We start from the raw sequence: 22,240 nt of genomic DNA, 5'->3' as shown, positions 1-22,240 counted from the left end.
AAGAGCATGAATACCAGGAGGTAGGGCTTATTGGGAACCAACTCAGAAGACTGCCTGACACAATAATTGCCTGCCATTTTCACGAATGAGTAAATGAATGAAGGAAAAGAGAGAAACTTAGGAAAAATAGCTTGTACCAATAAGTCCTCCATAAATATAGGTTGCAAGAATGGAAAGTCAACCATAAGTAAAAGAAAATTAATTTCCAGGTAAGATTTGTTTTAGCTAAAAATAGACCTATTTTGATCAATAAGTGTGCTATCCATATCATATCATATATGGACATGTAAGTTCATATCATAAAGGCTTGGAAAATATGAGTGATGTTTTCTACAGACTTTAAAATCAAATAACATCTTTTAATATTGCCAGTGTCTTTATTTAGAAAAAGAAGAGCATCTAGATTTGATGTTTTTAGTCATTGGTTTTCAACCTTTCCTACACGTTGGCATCACCTTGGAAACTGGAAAAATGAGCCAAAAAAGGACACCTGGGCTCTAACCCAGGCTAAATAAATCAGAACCCCTAAAAGTCAGGCCCCTTGCTTTAAGAGCTCATCAGGAGATTACAATGTGTGGTCAGGGTTAAGAATCCTGCTGATTGTTTTAAAAAATTGTTTTTAATTGATAAATAGTTGACATTAGTGTCAGGTTTACAACATAGTGATTCAGCAATTATGTACATTAGGAAATGCTAACCACCCTAAGTGTAGTTACCATCTGTCACGTAGTTATTAGGATATTATTGACTATATTCCCTATGCTATGCTTTTCATCCCTGTGACTTACTTATTTTATAACTGGTAATTTAAGTGGTTCTTTTTTTTTTTTTTTAACATTTATTCATTTTTGAGAGAGAAAGAGACCATGAACGGGGGAGGAGCAGAGAGAGAGGGAGACACAGAATCCAAAGCAAGCCCTAGGCTCTGAGCTGTCAAGCACAGAAGTCATGAAGCCATGACTTAGAAACCGTGAAGTCATGATCTAAGCTGAAGTCAGACACTTAACCGACCAAGCCACCCAGGAGCCCCTAAGTGGTTCTTAACAGGAGGGTTTGAGTATGTACCCTTTCTCTGGTTTCATATAAATTGAAAAGGAGATAATTTTATGAAGAACTGTCTTCATTCAGCATGTGTTCAGTATGTCCATGGCACTTGTGGGGGCTAAAAAAATGTAAGTAGTTTAAAAATGGGAATAAATTATATTTCATTATATAGTTATATGTGTATTTAATATGATAATCTGACATAGTCTACATGTGCTATCGGGTTTCAGAGAGGGGAGATGTGTATATAGACCAGAGTAGTTAAGGCTGTTTGGAAAAGATGGGATCCAGGATGCATTAGGAAAGTACAATTCGAAATGTAGTAACTTGCTTTACTGGACAGATCCACATTCTGGAGTCTGATTTGGAGAGATCTGACAACGTAGCCAGCCAGCACTTTGATCTTATTCTGTAGGCCAGTGACAGTATGACCAACTCAGAAGCTTTGAAAAATACCAGGTTTAACTCCTGAGGGTGTTAATTCCATTGGTCTAGGTGGGGCCCAAGTATTGTAATTTTTATTAGACTCCTTGTGATGCTAATGTATAGCCAGGCTTGTAAAAACTGCCTTAGGATCACTTAGGGTCCCTGGAAATTTTTTAGTAGGAGGGTTTAACATTCACCTATCCATTAAAAACACATTGGATTTTTTTTTTCTTTCTTTTTTTTTTTTTTTTTTTAATTCTGCAGGCACAGGGCAAACAGCAGTGAACCAGATGAAACAGGAAAATGTCCCCGTTTATAATTATGGGGGTGATAGCGAGCTTATATTCCTTTCTGGTAGAGGAAGACAGGCAATAAGCTAATAATATATAACATGGTAAGTAGAAACAAGTGCTTTGAAGAAAAGAAAGCATACGGAGAGAGACAGAGTAATGGGCAGAGTGGGGAGCAGAGTTGGAGGGGAGAGTGTTATTTCAGGTTAGGAAAGACTTAACTGCCAGCTGGCATTTGAGCAGAGACCTGGAAGAAGTGAGGGAGTGAATAGGCAGAGGGGAATAATAAGTAGGGGAAATCCTCAGGCAGGAGTAGAAGGCCATTGAGGTTGGATATTATGGACTAAATTGTGTCCCCTCCCCCTAAATTTATATGTTGAAGTCTTAATCCCTAGTATGCTATATTTGGAGATAGGGCTTTTAGGAGGTAAATCAGGTTAAATGAGTTCATAAAGATAGGTGAAAGGTGTGATAGAATTAGTGGCTTTATAAGAAGAGGAAAAGGGTGATCTCTGTCTTTCTCTACTATGTGAGGATACAGTGAGAAAGAGGCTCTCTGCGAACCAGAAGGAAAGCACTCACCAGAAGTCATACCCTGCTGGACCTTGATTTTGGACTTTGTAGCCTCCAGAACTGTGAGAAAATAAATTTCTGTTGTTTAACCCACACGGTCTACAGTATTTGTTGTGGCACCCCAAGCCAACTGAGACACAGGAATAGAGGTTTCCGGAGGGGAGATTAAAGAAGATGAGGTGGAGGGAGAGACTGAATCATGTAGGGTTTCAGACTAGAGCAAGAATTTTGGATTTTATTTTCAATCGCCATATACTCTGGTTGCCAGAGTGTAACAAGGGGGGAAGGGGTTTAGATGGGGAAGAGGAACCCAATGAATGGTTTTAAGCAGAGGAGTGATATAATTTGAGTGATATAATTTGATTTATATCTGGAATGATCACCTGGCTGCTTTGTGAGAGAATAGTCTATAGCAAAGCAGTTGAAGAATCAGGGGCAAGTGGCAATACAAGGGGCAAGTGGCATCAGTGGGGTTGGTGAGAAATCCAATTCTCTATCTATTTTGAAGGTAGAGTAGAAAGCATTTGCTGGTAAATTAGATGTGAGTGTGAGAGAAAGTGGAGAATGAAGACTGCTACCATGTGTTTGGTCTGAGCAACTGGAAAAATGGAGTTTATTTACCAAGATAGGAAGACTGTGAGAGACTGGAAGAGTGGAAGAAGGAACGAATTAGAAGTAGTTTTGAATAAGCTAAGTTATTTTGAGTTGCTACTAGACATTGAAGTGAAGATGTTAAATAGGCAGTTGGTTATGTAAGTCTAGGGTTTAGGGGAGACATTGGGGTTGGTGATACAAATTTTGGAGTTGTATAGATCAGTTCTCAACCTTGGATGCATTGATTTATCTCAGGATTGGGGCATTTTTTAATTTGATTACCAGTTAGGTTAAACATTTTTAAAAACCGCTTTTATTGAGGTATAACTGACATACAGTATACTGCACACAATTAAAGTGTACGATTTGATAAGTTTTGACATACGAATATACTTGTGAAACCATCACCACAGTTAAGATAGTGAACATATCCATCATCACCAGAAATTTCTTTGTACCCCTTTTTAATTCTTCCCTCCTGTGCCTACCTCTTTCCCATCCTCAGTTGCTAGGCAACTATTGATTTGCTTTCTCTATAGATTAGTTTGCATATTCTAGAATTTCATAGATGGAGTCACAACAGTGTATATAGTCTTCTATGGCCTCTTTAAGCATAATTGTTTTGATATTCAGCTGTGTTGTTGAGTGTGTCAGTTCATTCCTTTCTGTTGTTGAGCAGTAGTTCATTATATGAATGTACCGTAATTTCTTTATTCATCTCTTGGTGGACATTTGGTTTGTTTTCAGTTTTTGGCCATTACAAATAAAGCTGCTGTGAACATTCATATAGAAGTCTTTGTATGGATATATATTTCCTTCTCTGGGTAAATATCTTAGGGTGGAATCGATCACAATTTTTTCATGTTTCAACATGAGGGGTTTTGTGTGTGTGTGCGTGTGTGTGTGTGTGTGTGTGTGTGTGTGTGTCCTTGGGGAAAGCTCTTATGCCCAGAAAAGATTATTCAGGGACTACTTTGATTATTAAAATTAATGTTCAATGTAGTAGTTTCAGTTAAAAAAAATTTAGTTTTTTCTTAAGTTATCTGTTCATTTTTACAAATCTTATTCTACTTGTAAAATTTAACAATATTTAACTTCCCCCCCAGGCATAGTTATTTTTAAAAAGTATTGTAAATTAATTCTAATGTGGAGCCTGGGCTGAGAACTATTGTACAGATGATATTTAAGGCAAGGACTGAATGAGGTCACCCTGAATAGCACTTCTTGAGTTTTGTGTGCATAAAAAATATCTGTGGTTCTTGGGCAAGGTCTGCAAATCTGCATCTGTACTAGTCTCCTCAGTGCTAATACCTTGGTTTGGTTAGTGGACCACACCATGAGTAGCACTGTCGTTGAGGGTTAACGTAGATAGAAGAGATACCTGAAGACTGAGTCCTGATGCACTCCAAATTTTAGAAATTGTAAAAGAAGGAAAAGAACCAATAATTGAGACTGGGAAAGAGTAGCCAGTGATGCAGGAGAAAAATTGTGTGGCATTCTGGAAGCTTGTGAAGAAAGTTTTACCCGAAATAAAGGAGTGATAAACTCAGTCAAATGCTGCTTTTGAAAAGACTGAGCAAGGAATGAACTACAGTTGACCAGTGGATATGGTAAAGTGATTGTTGGTGACCTTGAAAGTAATGGTGTTAGTAAAATGGTAGGGACAAGAGCCTGATGGAGGTGAGCACGTTCAGAGGATGGAGGAAAGAGGTGTTGAAAGTGACTATAGACAAACCATTTGATGCTTATAGTAGAAAGGAGAACAGAGAAATGGGGCAGTAGCTAAAAAGGTATGTGGACTTAGGGGAAGAGTTGTTTTTCCTTTCCTTTTTTTAAGGTAAGAGCTACTGTTTTGTGTTTGTATGTTGACAGGGATAACCTATTTACAGAAGGAAGTATCACTGAAGCAGGAAAGAAAGGAGGTCAGTAGCAGGAATGATGTCCTGGAGAAGGTATAAGAGATAGAGGCATGACTGTGATTGGTAATACGGATAGGGAAGTTAGAGGATATGGGCACAGATAGGAGATTGTGGAGATTTCATCAAATAGCTTCTATTCTCTCTGAAATAAGAATCAAGGTCACCCCATGATAACATGGCACACAGTAAAAGTAAATTCAGTGCTCAGAACAGTGATTTGAACAGTTTAATAAAAATTTGTTAAATAAATGAATGTAAGGAAGAGTAATCTTGGATTGGAGGGGAGAAGACAAAAGTCCATCAAGTAGATAATATAGAAGGCTGCGGTTGGGTTGGGTGAGAGTGGTAGTCATGAGAATGGTAAGGGGAAGCCATTCCAATAATGCGAAAGAAAAATTGAAAAGACTTGATAGTTGTTTGCCTGAGGAGAAGGAAAAGTGAGGAGGACCTGTTTGAACTCTAGAGAGTGTCTTTAGTCTTTCAGATTAAGGGAACTGTGGTGGTGGTTATTGGTTTGAGGGGTTTGTCAGATTTAATTGCTTGAACACTCTAACCTAGTTTTTCTAAAAGCTGATGTAGTCATTTATTTTGTCTCTCCTTACCAAGACCTTCTTAGTAGCTGCCAAAGAATCAAGTCTCCCCTGCTGCTACTTCCCAGGAGTTTAGTAGGGAAAAATGTGTTCAGGGTTTTTGCAGAAGTGTTTGATGTTGAAAATTAAATATAGACCTTAAAGTAAAAACTCTTCAGAATACTCAGATTCTTGAAATGATGAAGACTATTGTTCCTTGCATTTTGTAAGCACACTGAGGCAAGTGACAAGAAGAAAGAGTATGTAGTACCTGAGGTGTAAATTTAAGTGGTATAGTGTGAATACCTTGTACCAGTGGTTTTTGACTAGTATTTCTCACAGCCATACTTCAGGGATAACTGGGAAGTTGGAGGATGAGCACTGAGTAGATGTGGGTTCAGGAGTCTCCACAGCAATTTCAAATAGAAGTTAGGTTTTGTTTTTGTTTTAGTTTAATATATTGACATTCCTTGTAAAATTTTGTTAGCATATGATTCTTCTGGAAAAACAATAACAAAGAGTTTGAATATCATTACTATCAGTAATATTTGAATTTTGCTGGTAAGTCAAATAGTGCTAGTATTAGCGTAGATTATTTCATATTTTGAAGGTGGAGAAAACCACTTTTTTTTTTATTTTTTGATTTAGTAATACATTTTTATAGAAAGCAGACATGTACATTAAACCCTTCATTCCATTTTCATGAAAAAGAAGTAAATTGCTCAGAAGATGACAACAGCAAATTTTTCAAGAAAGTGAATTCTCAAAAGTTGGCACCTCATCAAATCAGTGTCCATATGATTGTTTAATAGTTGTATTTATTATGCATCATGTTTAACTGGTATTTTTAATGATCATTAATATCGAGATACAAGATCTGTACTAGTGCTGGGGATACAAAAATAAGTGAGATTACTGATCTCTTCTCATGTAGGGATAAGAATCCAGTTGCTGGGGAGATAGAACACAGCCATGGAAGGATCAACAGCATTACAGAGGAGTGTAGAAGACCAGGATTCTGCAGAAGTGCTGCAGGGGCTCCACAAATACTTGATGCACATTTCTTTTAAAAATATTTTATCATTAAAAAAATCTAAAATAACATGTTACATAAATGGGTTCTGTGCAACAAATAGACCATGCATGGAAGGAAAACCACTAAAGCTAATTATTTTGCAGATTAGCTCATTCTTTTTTGTTTGTTTGTTTGTTTTACAATTGTAAAATAAAGTAGCAAATCCTTTATTTGTGTTTCTTGAAACTGTGAAAAGAGAGCCCTAGCAACATTTTTTTAGTTATCATTTTCCCTCTTCCACCTCTGTCCTCACATAATAGTTTTGCTCCCAACCTACCGTTCTCAAAACCTCTTCAACCCCCACAACCCAACAAAACAAAACCTCTCTCATTAGTGTCTTTCTAATTTCCTTCTTATTCTCCATCACAAAATCTCAAAAACGGATTTATAAAAAACAAAAAGAAAAAAAAAAGATCTACTTCAGAAAGCCTGGGAGAGAAAGAGTCTTTGAGCAGGCTGCAGAATGCTCCCCCAGACTACAGGAGAAATCTGAGAAATCCAGGGAGTTCACACTGAGTGATTTATATCCTTTTGTGCTTGTTAACCCTTTATAGGCTACATGGTGCTAGAGCTCTCTGATAAGTCTTCAAATGATAATATACTATATGAATTTTTCCACAAACCCAAGAAACAGTACAGAACGTTTTATTTTTAAGGACAAAAAGGAAACAGGGTTTCTCACGTGAGTAGTCATTCAACAGAAAGGATTTTATCGTGCAATATTTTGCAACAATGAACCTGAGCCATTTTGTTTTGCTGTAAAGACATGTGATTGTATTCTTTCATCTTCTCTGATATTTGGCATCAAAATTTACGTGATATGATTCATAAGTAGATTCTGAAGGATAGGCACGTATACCTAGTCTAAAAATGAAAACATAATTTTGGAGCAAAGAAAATGGTTGTCCTCTCTTCAAAAAATTACGAGCCATCACAGTTTTCAAAGTAAAATGTTCTGATAATGCCAGTGCAAGAAGTGGAAGCAAAGATAAGCCAAAATCTAGTAGAGGTGTGTTTGAAATCATGAAATCAGTATTACAAGGTAAGTATAGTCCTAAGATTAGGCCTAGTAGCTGATGAGGAGTTAGTCAAATTAAAAAAAACTTCATCTATGGATATGAGGGAGATCTGGCTGTGACATCTGTCACCCCATTGATCGCTAGGGTTGATTTGGCTGATCTGGCTGACTAGGTGGGTGTCCCCTTCCTCCCTCACCGCCCCATATGTGTCCCTCCCGAAGCTGCGCACTTCTTTGAAGAGGAAGACCTTCCAGATAGAGGAGGACCATTTGGCCAAGCGTATACGAGTAGCTGCACTCCCCTGCTAGAACCTCCAAACAAGCTTTCAAGGTCCATTTGTAGGAGAACATAGGGTAGTCAAGCTTCCAAAACTCCAGAAACATCCAAATGAGGCACTGCACATGGCAGTCTGCTTTTCTTTAATAAATAAATAAATAAATAAATAAATAAATAAATAAATCTATAAATCTTTACCTATTTCAGGTCTGTATACCTTTAAAACCACATTATTACAGAATAGAAATTTGGGTTTAGTATGTTTTTCAAGTCTTAGTAAAATTTTTAACATTGATTGAATTTTATTACTTCTGTACATTATTCATGAAATGACTTAAAGTATTTTTTATTTTTATTTTTTTAACTGTATTTATTTATTTTGAGAGACAGAGCAAGTGCTCATGAATGGGGCGAGGCAGAAAGGGAGGGAGTGGAGAGAGAATCCTAGCCAGGCTCCACACTGTCAGCCCAGAGCCAAGTGCGGGAATCGATCTCACGAACTGTAAGATCATGGCCTGAGCCAAAATCAAGAGTCAGACACTCGATCACCTTTAAGGTGCCCCTTAAAGGATGTTTTTTAAAAAGACCCATGTTGGGGCTCCTGGGTAGCTCAGTCAGTTAAAGCGTCCAACTTGGGTTCAGGTCATGGTCTCTCAATTGGTGAGTTTGAGCCTCGAGTAGGGAACTGTGCTGACAGCTCAGAGGACACTAAAGCAGCCTGGAGCTGCTTCAGATTCTGTGTCTCCCTCTTTCTCTGCCCCTTCCCCACTCGCTCTCTCTCTCTCTCTCTCTCTCTCTCTCTCTGTCAAAAATAAACATTAAAAAAATTAGGGGTGCCTGGGTGGCTTAGTAGGTTAAGTGTCAGGGTCATGATCTCATGGTTTGTGAGTTCGAGCCCCACATGGAGCTCTGCACTGACAGGGCAGACTGCTTGGGATTCTCTCTCTTGCCTTCTCTCTGCCCCTCCTCCTTCCCTCCGTATCCCTCTCTCTCTCTCTCTCTCTGTCTCTCAAAAAATAAAATAAAAACTTAAAAAAAGAACATTAAAAAAAAAAGGCCCATGCTGATGGCTCTTTTTCCTGGTGTACTGACAGTTTAAACATAAACTAAAGTTCTTTTCACCCTGTTTATAATAAATTCGCTTTCTGTTTTCTCTATTACAACACTTTTTTTTCTTCTTGGTACTTTTGACAAAACTTACCTTTTTTTTAGTTTACTTTTTTATATGGTTTCTATCTCATCTGCTAAGTAAACTCTGTGAGCGCACAGACTATGTTTGTCTTACCCATTGTGAACCCCCAGCATCTTACCTATACCTGACTCATGTAAGTGTGCAATACATTTTTTAAACAAAACAAGGTAGCTGCTTATAAAATCTACTTTGGTTAGTTTTTTTGGTTTTTGTTAGCAGTGTATTGACAGACTTACAAGTTTCAGCTGTTTTTACTCATTGAAATTGATATTGCTTCACTTTATCATATATTTTAGTGTCCTGAAGACTGTTTCTTTTGGATCTATGAGTTATGCTGCTTCTCTTAGAAAATAACCAGTAAATGTTTTATATCTTAATTTGTTTTGCTTGTCCAACTTGACAAAGTAAATTGTGATGAGGTTGATCAAACTTGAAACATTTTTTTCTTAAAGTATTTAGCACATAGAATTTTTGTTATGGGGTAGTGGGGATAGAAGGCAGACACATAGTTAGAAATGGCATATACCAAGCAACAGGTACTGGTCTTCTACACACATGGAAGATCAAGAAGCTCCTAAAAATATTTCATTCTCATGGTAGATTATTATTGTTGTTGAAATTTCACCTTTTTCTATGTTACAGGAAATCAACATACCTGTAAAATTTTACACAGTGTATTTGGGCTATTTATGAAGGATACGTAGAGACATGTGGAGATCCCCCAATTTTTGAATATCATATTTCACAAGTTACAGCATAGTCATGGCATTATGTAAATAAGATGATAATAGAATGCAGTTGAGATATGGTAATTTACTAACGAGGACTTTGTCCCCCTTTTTACAGAATCTTTGGCATTATAGGTGTATTGTCAAAACCATGAATGAATGATAAATCCCTGTATATAAAAAGGCATATCTAAAAAATGTCACCCTGCTCCTTATTTTCTGAGTTACCAATCTGCTACCTCTAAAATTTCCTAGTATCCTCTAGATTTTTCTCATTAAGTAGAAAATGGATCATAGTTTAAACCTACTTATTTATTGAAAAATTTTTTAATGTTTATTTTTGAGGGAGAGAGAGCAGAGGAGGGGCAGAGAGTGATGGAGACACAGAATCCAAAGCAGGCTCCAGGCTCCAAGCTGGCAGCACAGAACTTGACATGGGCCTCGAACTCACAAACTGAGAGATCATGACCTGAGCCGAAGTCAGATGCTTAACCAACTCAGCCACCCAGGTGTGGGCCCCCAGCTTTCTTAATATCCCTGGAGATATGAGGGCTTTCTTTTCAGTAGGGCATGCTGAGGGTGAACTTTATGATATGTTGAAAAGGTAAGCTGTGTTCCCCCTACCTTCAGTGAAAGATCTTTAAAGCACATTCAGCCTCTAGAGAGCAGCAGAGAATTTCATTTCAGTAATTAACCTATATGTATACTTGCGTATTTATATTTTGTGCTGCTTTTCTCCTGAAGTTGAACCAGATCAAATAACCCTAGAACAATGGAGTTTTAGGTAAATCATAATCTTTAAGTAACAATCAGCCATCATTAAAATAAGAATAAAGGAATGGAGCATTACACATTTAGGAAAGTCTAAGATGAAAAGAGAGAGAAACAGGTATAACTACTCAAGAACAGAAATAAATAACATTTTTCTTAAGGGAAAAGGGAACCACTATAGATTTGTTGGTGATTGAAAGATAACAAAATCAATAACAACATTAGTTACAGAGATTACATGGTGGTTTATTACACCACTAGTCTTGCATTCACACTTGCCCAAAGGACTGCCTTGCTTATATTTTATTAAATCTTTTATAAATTTTTATTTAAATTCTAGTTAGTTAACATAGAATACAATATTGGTTTCAGGAGTAGAATTCAATGATTCATCACTAACATATATTTTATTAAATCTATAAATCCAACATAATTAACACCAAGCATGTCAGTACCCCCTATTTAGAGTAGACCTGTTCTTGGCTTTCCTGCAACTGTCTTAGCCCATTTGAGCTGCTGTATCAAAATACCATAAATGAGGTGGCTTATGAGCAACGAACATTAATTTCTCATAGTTCTGGAGGCTGCAAGTTTAGGATCATGGCCCTGGCAGATTAGCTGCCTGATAAGGAGCCACTTCCTCATTGACAGCCATTTTCTTACATGGCAGAAGAGGCAAGGGATCTCTCTGGGGTCTCTTATAAGAGCACTAATCATGAGGGCTACACCCACATGACCCAGTCACCTCTCAAAGACCCCCCCCCCCCCCAACCTAATACTATCACCTTGGAGAGGTAGGATTTTAATAAATGAATTTTGCAAGGGACACGAACATTCAGTACACAGCACCGCCCTTGGAAATTCCCCCCATTTCTTTCAGTTTTATTCCCATTTGGGGGAGAGTTCTTTATCCCTCTTACTCAGGTATGCATCCGATTGGGTTATCCTTATGAAATGTCATCGGGTTCACTGCTTCAATGCCATTCTCCTTACTATCCACAGAATAGACCCTTACTACTATTACTTCACTTCCAGTTTGATGTGGTAGTCTTCTAGCTTGTTTTCTGGTCCAGCCCCTCACCTGACCAGTTTAACTAATTGTTCTTTCTGTGTGCATTTATTAAGTAGTTTGTTCTTAACACTGAGAGTATAACACGAATTTTAAATTCATAACTCATTTAAAAATAAATTATAAATTAACTCAACCATGAGGTTATGAAGCAAATCATGCTCTAATATTTTCAGATTGATGGGCCATATAAAAAAGGGAAATGATTCTAGAAAGATTCTGGAGAGATAACACTTCTTAAATATGAAAAAGACTTGGCAACAGTTACAAGAGACCAGAGTTGGGAAATTAGGATTGTTCCTTTCTCACATAAAAGCAGGAGGGAGGGGGCGCCTGGGTGGCTCAGTTGGTTAACCGTCGGACTCTTGATTTTGGCTCAGGTCATGATCTCACAGTTTGTAAGATGAAGCCCCGAAAGAGGCTCTGCACAGCTCCAGACCCTGCTTGGGATACTCTCTCTCTCCCCCTCTCTGTCCCTCCCCCAATGGTGCATGTGCTGTCTCTCACACACACAGAAAATAAATAAACTTAAAAAAAATGGGAGTGAGATGTTGAGGAACAGTGTCACATAGTAGATGGATACTCACTTGGGAGACAAATGCTGGAGGTTTGAGGGAGTGATTGATCATGTCATAAAAATATTCTGTACTTAATCACAGCACAAGAATCATGTTCCTGAAAATCTTGATCAGAGAATCCATGATTGAGATACTCAGATCTTACGGGAAAACAGCATTGGGGTTCGCTCATTAACGAATACAGGAAAATCTAGAAAAATATACTATTTTACTTATAGGCAGTACTAAATAAAGATAATATAAATAAAAGTGTATATATCTTGTTAGTAATAATGGCCACTACTCAATAACTAACATCAGTTTATTGATAGAAATGTCAGGATTTCCCTTCTGGTTCAAAAAGCATGTAAATTTATTTCAGCGTTTGTAATTTTATTTTAGTTCAATTTAATCACTAAAATTTTTGTTAACTTATTTTGCACTAAATTTTAGGATGGAGGGAGTGACAGTACAATATATATACCATATAATAATATATACTATATACATGTAATAATATGTGTGTGTGTGTGTGTGTGTGTGTATATATACAATATATAATGAAGGAAGTTGTTAAACTCTCATTTGTTATGGAAGGAAGAGATTCAGAGATCCATATTACCTTGGGAGACCAAATGATGACTATACCTCCATTGCATTTTATACCTTGGAATGACTCAATTTTAGGTGATTCACTATTCACTAGGTACTAGTTTAAACAAATACTTTCTCAAACCTGCCACACCTTTGAGCTTTTTTCTTTAAAAAAATTTTTTTTAATGTTTTATTTATTTATTTATTTATTTATTTATTTATTTATTTTTAGGTTTTTTTTTTTTTTTTTTTTGACATTTATTTATTTTTGAGACAGAGAGACAGAGCATGAACGGGGGAGGGTCAGAGAGAGGGAGACACAGAATCTGAAACAGGCTCCAGGCTCTGAGCTTTCAGCACAGAGCCTGACGTGGGGCTCGAACCCATGGACCGTGAGATCATGACCTGAGCTGAAGTCGGCCGCTTAACCGACTGAGCCACCCAGGCGCCCCTGTTTTATTTATTTTTGAGACAGAGAGAGACAGAGCATGAGCAGGGGAGGGGCAGAGAGAGGGGGAGACACAGAATCCGAAGCAGGCTCCAGGCTCTGAGCTGTCAGCACAGAGCCCGATGCGGGGCTCAAACCCACGAACCGTGAGATCGTGACCTGAGCTGAAGTCGGATGCCCAACCCACTGAGCCACCCATGCACCCCTGAGCTTTTTTTTCTTTTTCCACTTTACAACATAATTAAAAGATAAATTACTTCTTCCTGCTCTTACTTTACTACTTGTTTATCTCTGTGTAGTGAGTGGTTGATCCTGTCTAGTGAGTAACCTTAGAGACAGTACTCTTTTTTCTTTTTAATTTAATTTGAGAGTATATGTATGTATGCAAGAGAGAGAGACCATGAATCCCAAGCACGCTCCACGCTCCACATGGAGCCCAATACAGGGCTTGATCCCATCACCCTGGAATCATGACCTGAGCCAAAATCAAGAGTCGGATGCTCAACTGAATGAGCCACCCAGGTGCCTGTACAGTACTCCTTTTCTTAAAAAACAAAAACCAAAAAACAAAAAAAAATCTTTCTTCCTTGTTAAACTTGATTTTATCGTTCAACAACAAATACTAAGTATCTAGTATTTTTTCAGAACTGTGCTAGGTACTAAGTTATACAGTGGTGCATAAAGCTGATATCATCCCTTTCCTTGTGGAGAGTTACATGCTAGAAAAGGAAACATAATAAAAAACTGCAACTCTTCCAATAATCTTTATGTTCCTCATTTTTTTCCCATAGCATTTAAATGAACGTTTAAGACTCTTTATTTTTTGATTCCACCCACATAATATTGGCTGCATGAGGACAAGGATTTCTGTGTTTTTCTAGAGGAATATTTGTTGGTTAAGAAAGGTATACATAATTAGTTACCATGTCTTTGATTCTACTTCTTCAGCCTGTCTTAAATAACCCCTCTGCTGCTTCCTTAGTTCAAGCCCTTTTTATTTTTGCCTAATCTATTAAAGTAGCTTTCCTAACAGTTTCCCTGCCACTCTGAGGTACCTTTCCCCTTTATACTGCTGCCAGTAATTTTTGTAAAATTAAATTCTGAATTTCTTCAGTGATCTCCCATCTTTTAAGGGTAAGTCAGACTCCTTAGCTTTTTACTATTGGATTCCTTCCTATCTGTTTAGCCTTGTTTTTTTTCTTCATTGCCTTGCCATTCCCTGCTCTCCATCTCAATCTTTATTCGGCACTAGTAACAATGTATTACAGCTCTTCAAGCTTCTTTTTGGGCTAGATCAGAGGCATCAACTAACTCAGAAACCAGTTAGAAATGCAGATTATTAGGCCTACTGAATTGGAAACTCTGGGAGTAGGGCTAAGCAAGCCATAAACAGGCCTTCCTAGTGATCCTGATGTACCTTAAATTTAAGAACCATTGTGTGTGCTTTTAAATGTTTATTTTGAGAGAGAGTGTATGCGCAGGAGAGGGGCAGAGAGAGAGAGGGAGAGAGAATCCCAAGCAGGCCCCAAGCTGTCAGTGTAGAGCCTGATGCAGAGATGACCGGAGCTGCAAGCTTAACCAACTAAACCACCCAGGTGCTCCAAAAAACATTGTTTTAATCCATTTTTTAAAAATTTTACTTCCTTACAAGCTCAGCCATTAATCACCATGCTTTCAATATCACTTTCATTTGTATAACTCTTAATCTACATAATTAACCCTGATATCTGTGTCAACCCTACTTCTTAAATTGTGTTGTACATCTTTTCTGGATATGCTTTCTGTACTTCAGACTCTGTAGGCTCTGAACAAAATTCATTATCCATCTACTGATATCTGTTTACATACTGTGTTTCCTATTTACTCCTTAAAAGGATTCCTCCTTAAAGTTTTGAATTGTAGATAGTGCAGTATTTTCTCATTGGTTTCTATTTTGTCATGGCTTTAGAGGAACAACAGCAAAAGATTCTTTAATAACTCTACTGACCAAAATGGGTTCAGGATTTTCCATGCAATAAAATTACTGTTGTTTTGTAGACCAGCTGCTAAAATTTATGTTTATCTTATTCTCCCTTCCCTCACTTTTTCACTCCTCCCATTTTCACTCCCCTCCTCACTCTTCTGTCTCTCATTTTAAGAACTTAGAGATTGTTTACTTCGAATCTTGACCACAGTTGCCCAAGTTCTACCATAAAGCTGGAGGGATCCTTGACAAGTAGAATGACAGTTAGTACTGTCACTAAAGCATGAAGTGAAGCAACATTTCAGATATCATGGTGCAATTTTTGCAATAGTTTCTCAATAAATGTTTTTTAAGTGAATAAATGAGTGAATAGGCAAGTCTCAAAGGACTAGACAAATTGCCAAGGTCAAAAAAGCACGCTGAGATCGTGGCTAGAGATAAAAGGAACCTTAAAGATTTTAGCAATAAAGAGTGAGAAAATTTGACACTCAAATACTTATTAAATTAAGTGAAAGATTTTAGAGGAAAGAACAAATAGCCATTGTCACAGATGGTTAGGTTAGCTATTTCCTTCTATGAAGGAGAAGGGATATATTTAAATGTTATTTCAGTATAAATTTTCAAGTTTAAATTTTTGAAATTCATGTTTATTTATTTATTTATTTTTTTTAAAATTTTTTTTTTTCAACGTTTTTTAATTTATTTTTGGGACAGAGAGAGACAGAGCATGAACGGGGGAGGGGCAGAGAGAGAGGGAGACACAGAATCGGAAACAGGCTCCAGGCTCCGAGCCATCAGCCCAGAGCCTGACGCGGGGCTCGAACTCACGGACCGCGAGATCGTGACCTGGCTGAAGTCGGACGCTTAACCGACTGCGCCACCCAGGCGCTCCGAAATTCATGTTTATTTATATGTGTGCTTCCCTATGAGCATTCAGTTTGATATACTTTTTTAAATAATTTTCACATTGACTTATGTAACAGTTTTATTCTCATGGTTTGACCATATATCTTGGGCTATAACTTTTAATTGTTATTATAGTTTTGTTTTTGTTGGATAGGAAAGACAATAATTTGTTTGTGTGTGTGTATGTGTGTAAAATCTGTTAAATTGCACATTAAATTATCTCACATATAAGGATTTTTTGTACTTGAAAATAATGCCGTGTACCTGTATTCTTATAATCAGAGATAGTCTCATAAAGAATGTATTTTCTTAAGTTATAATAAAAAAAACTTTCTTTTTAACATGCACACAGGAAACCTCGACCTGTCTCCCAGTTGGTTGCACAGCAGGTTACCCAGCAGTTTGTGCCCCCTACACAGTCAAAGAAAGAGAAAAAAGATAAAGTAGAAAAAGAAAAGAGTGAAAAGGAAACAACTAGCAAAAAGAACAGTCATAAGAAAACCAGGTAAATTTGAAGAGTGTTTTATGGCACTTTTGAAATAATAAAACAAACCATTAATTTAATATTCTCTTTTGAAATTAATCTATTCATATACAGAGTAGAAGAGATTTTATCTCCTTTATTATAAAATATCATGAAAGTGTTTTTCTGAGTTTAAGAAGTATATTAGAAATTAAACACAGAAGCCACCATTATGAGCTTAAATGTAAGGTTTCCTTTCTCTTTCCTTTTCCCTTCCTTCCTTCCTTCCTTCCTTCCTTCCTTCCTTTTTTAGATTAAAAGACATTTGTGCTTGAGCTATTTCTTTTTTAGTCATAAAGCCAGGAGTGATATTTACAATACTGAACAGATACTTGCATGGGCTTTGACCAGTTAAAATCTTCTTGGGTACAGGCAGAATAGATAATCATGATGCCTTATCAGTGCACATCTGTGGAATAACAGCCTTACATATAACTGAGCGTTAATAGTTATCAGCTTACTCTGTGATACAACTATGTCATTACTGTCTTAAAACATTTATTTTAGTAAAACTTATAAGCTATCTGCAAAATTATGATAAAGCTATAAAAGCACAATTAAGAGACCATTGCTTCCAGAGTATCAGTTTGTCATGTTGAAGAAGATTCATCAATGATTGGTTTGATTAATGTTAATGATTTAAAACATTTAATTATACTTTTTTTTTGGCTAGTTAAACATGAATCTAGAGCCTTAAATATAGATGCATTCATTTTGTTATTTTTACCTGATTTATTCAGTATATGTTCAGAAAGTTGGTAGAAAGAGAAGCTAGTTTAAAATATAATCATTTTTTGTGTTTAGGCCAAGATTGAAAAACGTGGATCGGAGTAGTGCTCAGCATTTGGAAGTTACCGTTGGAGATCTGACAGTCATTATTACAGACTTTAAGGAGAAAACGAAGTCACCGCCTGCATCTAGTGCTGCTTCTGCAGATCAACACAGTCAGAGTGGGTCTAGCTCTGATAACACAGAGAGGGGAATGTCCAGGTCATCTTCACCCAGAGGAGAAGCCTCATCACTGAATGGAGAATCTCATTAAAGTTTATTTTCTCCAGTTTCTTAGTCACTTCTGTCATAACATGCAGATACACAGATTATGCCAAGAGGTACCACATTTTCATGACAAACATATTCATGCACAATCCATAATTTGCGTTTTACATAAGATAGAAATTTGTTAGAATTTATTGCAATCTATGCCTACCAAAAATTTCCAAACTTAACATTTTGGTCTCCACAGTTAAAGATGCCATGAAAATGTGGTTGAATTATTCATTATGCAGTGTTATTGGTAAGTCTATTTTCACTTTTAGTTTAGTGAATTCTAACACATAATTCTCTACTATTGGCATGTATGAATTTCAATTTTTATAACATAGTGCAAGCTGCCTAAATATGTATTATTTGAGAATTGTGAAACAAATAGTTATATGTATACAAGTCAAAGATCAACTTAATCAACTATTGCTGCAACAGGATTTTCTTAATGGTTATCCTCTTAAATACACCTGCTGGTACTTGGTGTGGTTAAATAGGAAAATTGTTATTAAATAAAGAATTTGTATGAACCGTTGCCAATGTTTTTGACACATTTTACTAAATTATTGTTCCTGAATTATGTTTCTGGTTTTATCTTTGTTTTTGTTTGTTTATCTTTTAAAACATTCATTATTGTAATGTTTTACTAGCAGAGTAGTAAACAATAAAACATTGATTATTTAGCTTTATAATTCAGGTTTAGTCCTCTTGTCATTGAACACTGGTATGTTTTCTGTATGAAATAAAACATTACAGTTCAAATAATTATAAACATTTGGCAAAAACAGAAAAGAAACCTGACATATTTTAAAAGCTGCAATTTTGGAAAAGCTTTAACTTAATAACAGTTTTATCACTGTTGTCTTGCCCCAAACTTGTGCAGGGTCATAGAAGTATGAATCTAATTAATACAGAATTGGGAACTGTTGCACAGACCTGGGAAATAACTAATCTTAAATCAGTTTAATCGGCCTCTTATTAAATACAATGATTTTTATGAAAATCATAGTATCCTATTTTCAGACACAACTGCCAGTTTATGCATTTATCAATATCCTGAAATTTAAAAAATATTTACAGCCCCACTTACTATTATGTAAAATCACCAATAAAATATTTTTATGACTACAGATTTTGCATTTTTGTTTACAAGAAATAATGTGTTTCATGTTGTATTTAAAAATCCAGCCTAGAAACCACACAGTACTTCTTAAATTCTCATAGGGTCTCCTGCTTCTTTTAGCCATTTGCTTAATATGTATCCACCTCTAGGAGACTTCTGGAATATAAATTAACTTAAAAACATAACCTGGATACAAAATACCACTTAAAAACACTATGATTGCATTTGAAGAACAGAAAAAAAAAAAAAAAAAAACCAACCCGTAGACCCTGACAGTTGTGTATTTGGTGGTTTCTTGTGGTAATGTAATTTTCCGTTTAATTGCAGTACTCTTTCCAGGCACAATGGGACTGTCTTTTTTGTAAGATGCTAGTTGTGAAGTACAGTTAATTGCATACAGTAAAAGTCTGTGATTAAAACATTTATATACCTCATTCTTTAGTGTTGTTAAATGAAAAATTAAAATTTGTTTTTATTATAAGATACTTTCAATGGAGCCCCAGCTAACTGGTTATGTTCTTTTAAAACATGAAAATTTTTTGTCATGTATTATTGTTTTTCAACATGTTTCAAATGTTTCAAATTTTAGACACAGTAAAAATTACAAGTAATAATTGTAATAGGGAAAATCTTCTAATTTTTAAATCAAAACTATGCTCTGGAGGCACTGGGTCTTATGATGATCAAAAACTTTCAGGATGTATTTTAAATGGACTGTAAGACAGAAAAATCTGACAGAAATGGGATTTTACCAGAATGGAGTATAGGCATCTTTTTATATAAGTGGGGAGTATATAGTATGGAAATTTAGAGTGCTAACTGGTGTCTGATGCTTTGAATATCTGTTCTAGAGCCTAAGTGAGCTTGAGTAAATTACTCAAGGTCTCTTCCCATCTATTAAACAGGGATAATGGTAATCAATTCTAACTCATCAAGTGGTTGTGACGATTAAATATCAATCCATATAAAATTCTTATTAATTACATGACACACACTGGTTGCTCAGTAAATGAGCCTTTACTATCTTTATAGGTAAAATCCCATTACGAAAATGCAAAAATACTCTTTGTAACAAAAATTATTTGCACACCCTCTTGGGTGACCAAAAGGATTGTGTTCTGTGGGTTACACTGAATTTTCCACATCAGATGTTTGCTCTGATCCCAGATCAGCCAACTTTCTGTTGGTATGCACTTGGAGCTAGGACAAATGAACTGAGTTGGCTAGTTTGAAATTTTGTTTTCCTCTCATTAATCACAATTATCTTCACTTGCTTTAATTTCACCCTACCTCAAATACACTTCCAAACCAGGAAACAGACCCAAATTCCACAAATATACCTAATGTTAAAATATGCAAAAAGATTCAGAGCCTGGGCTTAGTGTACATTTTAAACTCTTTTATTGATTTACCCTGTAGTTTTAGCAGTGGGTTCTTTTAACCAAATTCCATACAAAAAGAATTTGAATGTTTTTCAGAGTTTATTACCTTATTTTGATATAATTAAGAGTGAAGATATAATTTGAGGCATACCAGAAATACATATTCTTAAAACCTTTTGTATTACACAGTAGAAATAGTTGACTTAAAGGTTTTATTTTTGTTAAATGCTTTCCTAAAATTATAGTGATAGTAGACAAAGTGAAAACATTAAAAAGGAAGAGAACTTCAGCTTGTCTAAGTTGATAGCATATTTATTATCTTTCTTTTAGGCAAAAATCCTTATTGCCTAAAAATGTAGTTTCTGCATGTTCTATGCATTGATGCTAAATGGTCTAGAAGTTTTCGTTTCCACTGAGGCACTTATTTTACTTAGTTTGCTTGGTCTGCAAATTACCTCTTCTGGAATCTTTTAAAGACCTGATACAGGAATTGGCAATTGATAGGAACATCTGTACTGTACTTTGAAAATTAACTGAAAACAGAAAAGTGAATGTATAAGGAAAAGGATAAACATAAAATGATACTTTGACTTATTGGCACTGCCCTCCCCTGCCTTCAACCACAGGCACCTTCCGTTGTCTGGAACAATGAATGTAGAAAAAATTGAAGTGCAGAAAAGTCATCAGTGACAAAAATAGCTGAGCAGAATCAAAAGACACTGAAGGTTACAAAATACAGGATGTGACCGATCATTTTGTGAAAGCAGAAGGAGAAGAATGCCCTCACTGGCTGTTGAGGGTAATAGAAAATACGCCTCAGCAATATCAAAGGCAAGGAAGGATAGGAACGGGAAAAAAATGAGGGAAGGGGTAGGAGAAAAACAAACACAGCAAAAATAGGAATTAGGCCATGGGGTGCTGGGATACAATCTGGGTGGTCATAGAGAAGAATCTCTAGGAAGGCAGAACAAATAGTAGCATGTCTGTCTCTGAGAACGTTTAAAAAACATGCTGTGATCTTCATAATGAGTCTAAAGTTTCAGCTATATTTACTAGGGTAGCAATATATGTGTAGTAACTTTAAAACCATTTTCTTCAAAACCAGTTGATTTTAAGAAGCTGTCATAGAGAAGTTTTACCTTGAATTATATGAACACTTTACTTTCCTGAGTGTACATTCCCACTAGCCCAGATAATTTAAAGGTTTTTAATGTGGCCTTTATATTTAGCCAGTGCAGATATTCCTGTCTTTATGGAATGGGCCCGTTCTGAAGCGCATGAAATGCCCTTAAAAGACCAGGTACTTTTATGGAAAAGTCAAGCAGAGCTCCGATAGGTTTCAGTGCTCTGGGACATGTTTCATGTTCTGAATCATTTTTCATTTTTGTTTTTTTTTTTTCTTTTCTTCCACAATAGTTGTTGTAGAGTGTAGCAACTATTTTACTATTGTAATACTTTCAGTACTTTCCTGATCTAGGTTGTCTTTATATCCGTATTCAGTGAACATTTATAGGGTATATTTTGTGTGCCCAGCACTGGGCCAGGGGTTGGTTATGAAGAGGACACAGATGTGGAGCTCACATCTTAGGATCTGTAAATAAGTAATTACAAAGCCATTACTGCAACAATAAAAATATGTAAGATACAGAAGTAGCAGAGGGAGTGCTTGCCAGTTTTTTGGTTTTTGTTTGTTTGTTTTTTGTTTTTTTTTCCCCTGGAAACTCAGTTTGGTCTAAGTATCCACTGCGAGTCCACACTAAGATGTTTGGATCTCCTCTTGACAGTTGCAGCTGATAATGTTGGGTGTCAATAGTAGTTTTCTAGCTCCCATTTCATTACTCCAACTTGGATTTTCAAAGTTTAAGACTTTAAGCCATGTAAGATTATCATTTTTTTCTATACTCCTTTTTAAAAATCAATAATCAGCTGAATGAGGTCTGCTGTTCCTTTTTGTGAAGATGATGAGGAAACATTACCCAGAATCTGAATGAAAAATTTTATTCGGACCTATTTCGGGAAAAGCTTTAATTTACGTGAGGAAATTTGCCTTTTTCTTATGGATAATGCAGATAATTTATTGATTGCCTTCCATTTCTGAGAAAAATCTAAAATTAGGCTTACTTTTAATCGAATGTAGGACTAATCGCCTGCCATGTCA

At 36.2% G+C, this 22,240-nt stretch overlaps 1 protein-coding gene across 3 annotated transcripts in view; it reads left to right on the top strand.

Moving 5' to 3' along the window:
* YAF2 (YY1 associated factor 2) overlaps positions 1-18,707 on the top strand; it is a 75,891-nt gene extending 57,184 nt beyond the window's left edge. For 2 of the 3 annotated variants that reach the window (XM_042946272.1, XM_042946271.1), the window contains 2 exons: positions 16,366-16,518; positions 17,341-18,707. In XM_042946272.1, the coding sequence (XP_042802206.1) occupies positions 16,366-16,518; positions 17,341-17,578 (391 nt within the window). In that variant the 3' untranslated portion in view covers positions 17,579-18,707. Of the gene's footprint in view, positions 1-16,365; positions 16,519-17,340 lie in introns of those variants that run through there. The other variant, XR_006204789.1, reaches the window with a different exon arrangement.
* The last annotated feature ends 3,533 nt before the right edge of the window (positions 18,708-22,240 follow it).

The sequence above is a fragment of the Panthera leo genome, chromosome B4 (assembly GCF_018350215.1).
Source record: "Panthera leo isolate Ple1 chromosome B4, P.leo_Ple1_pat1.1, whole genome shotgun sequence".
Classification (NCBI taxonomy): Eukaryota; Metazoa; Chordata; class Mammalia; order Carnivora; family Felidae; genus Panthera; species Panthera leo.
Note: the sequence above shows the minus strand (reverse complement) of the source record. Positions and strands in the feature narration are given on the sequence as shown.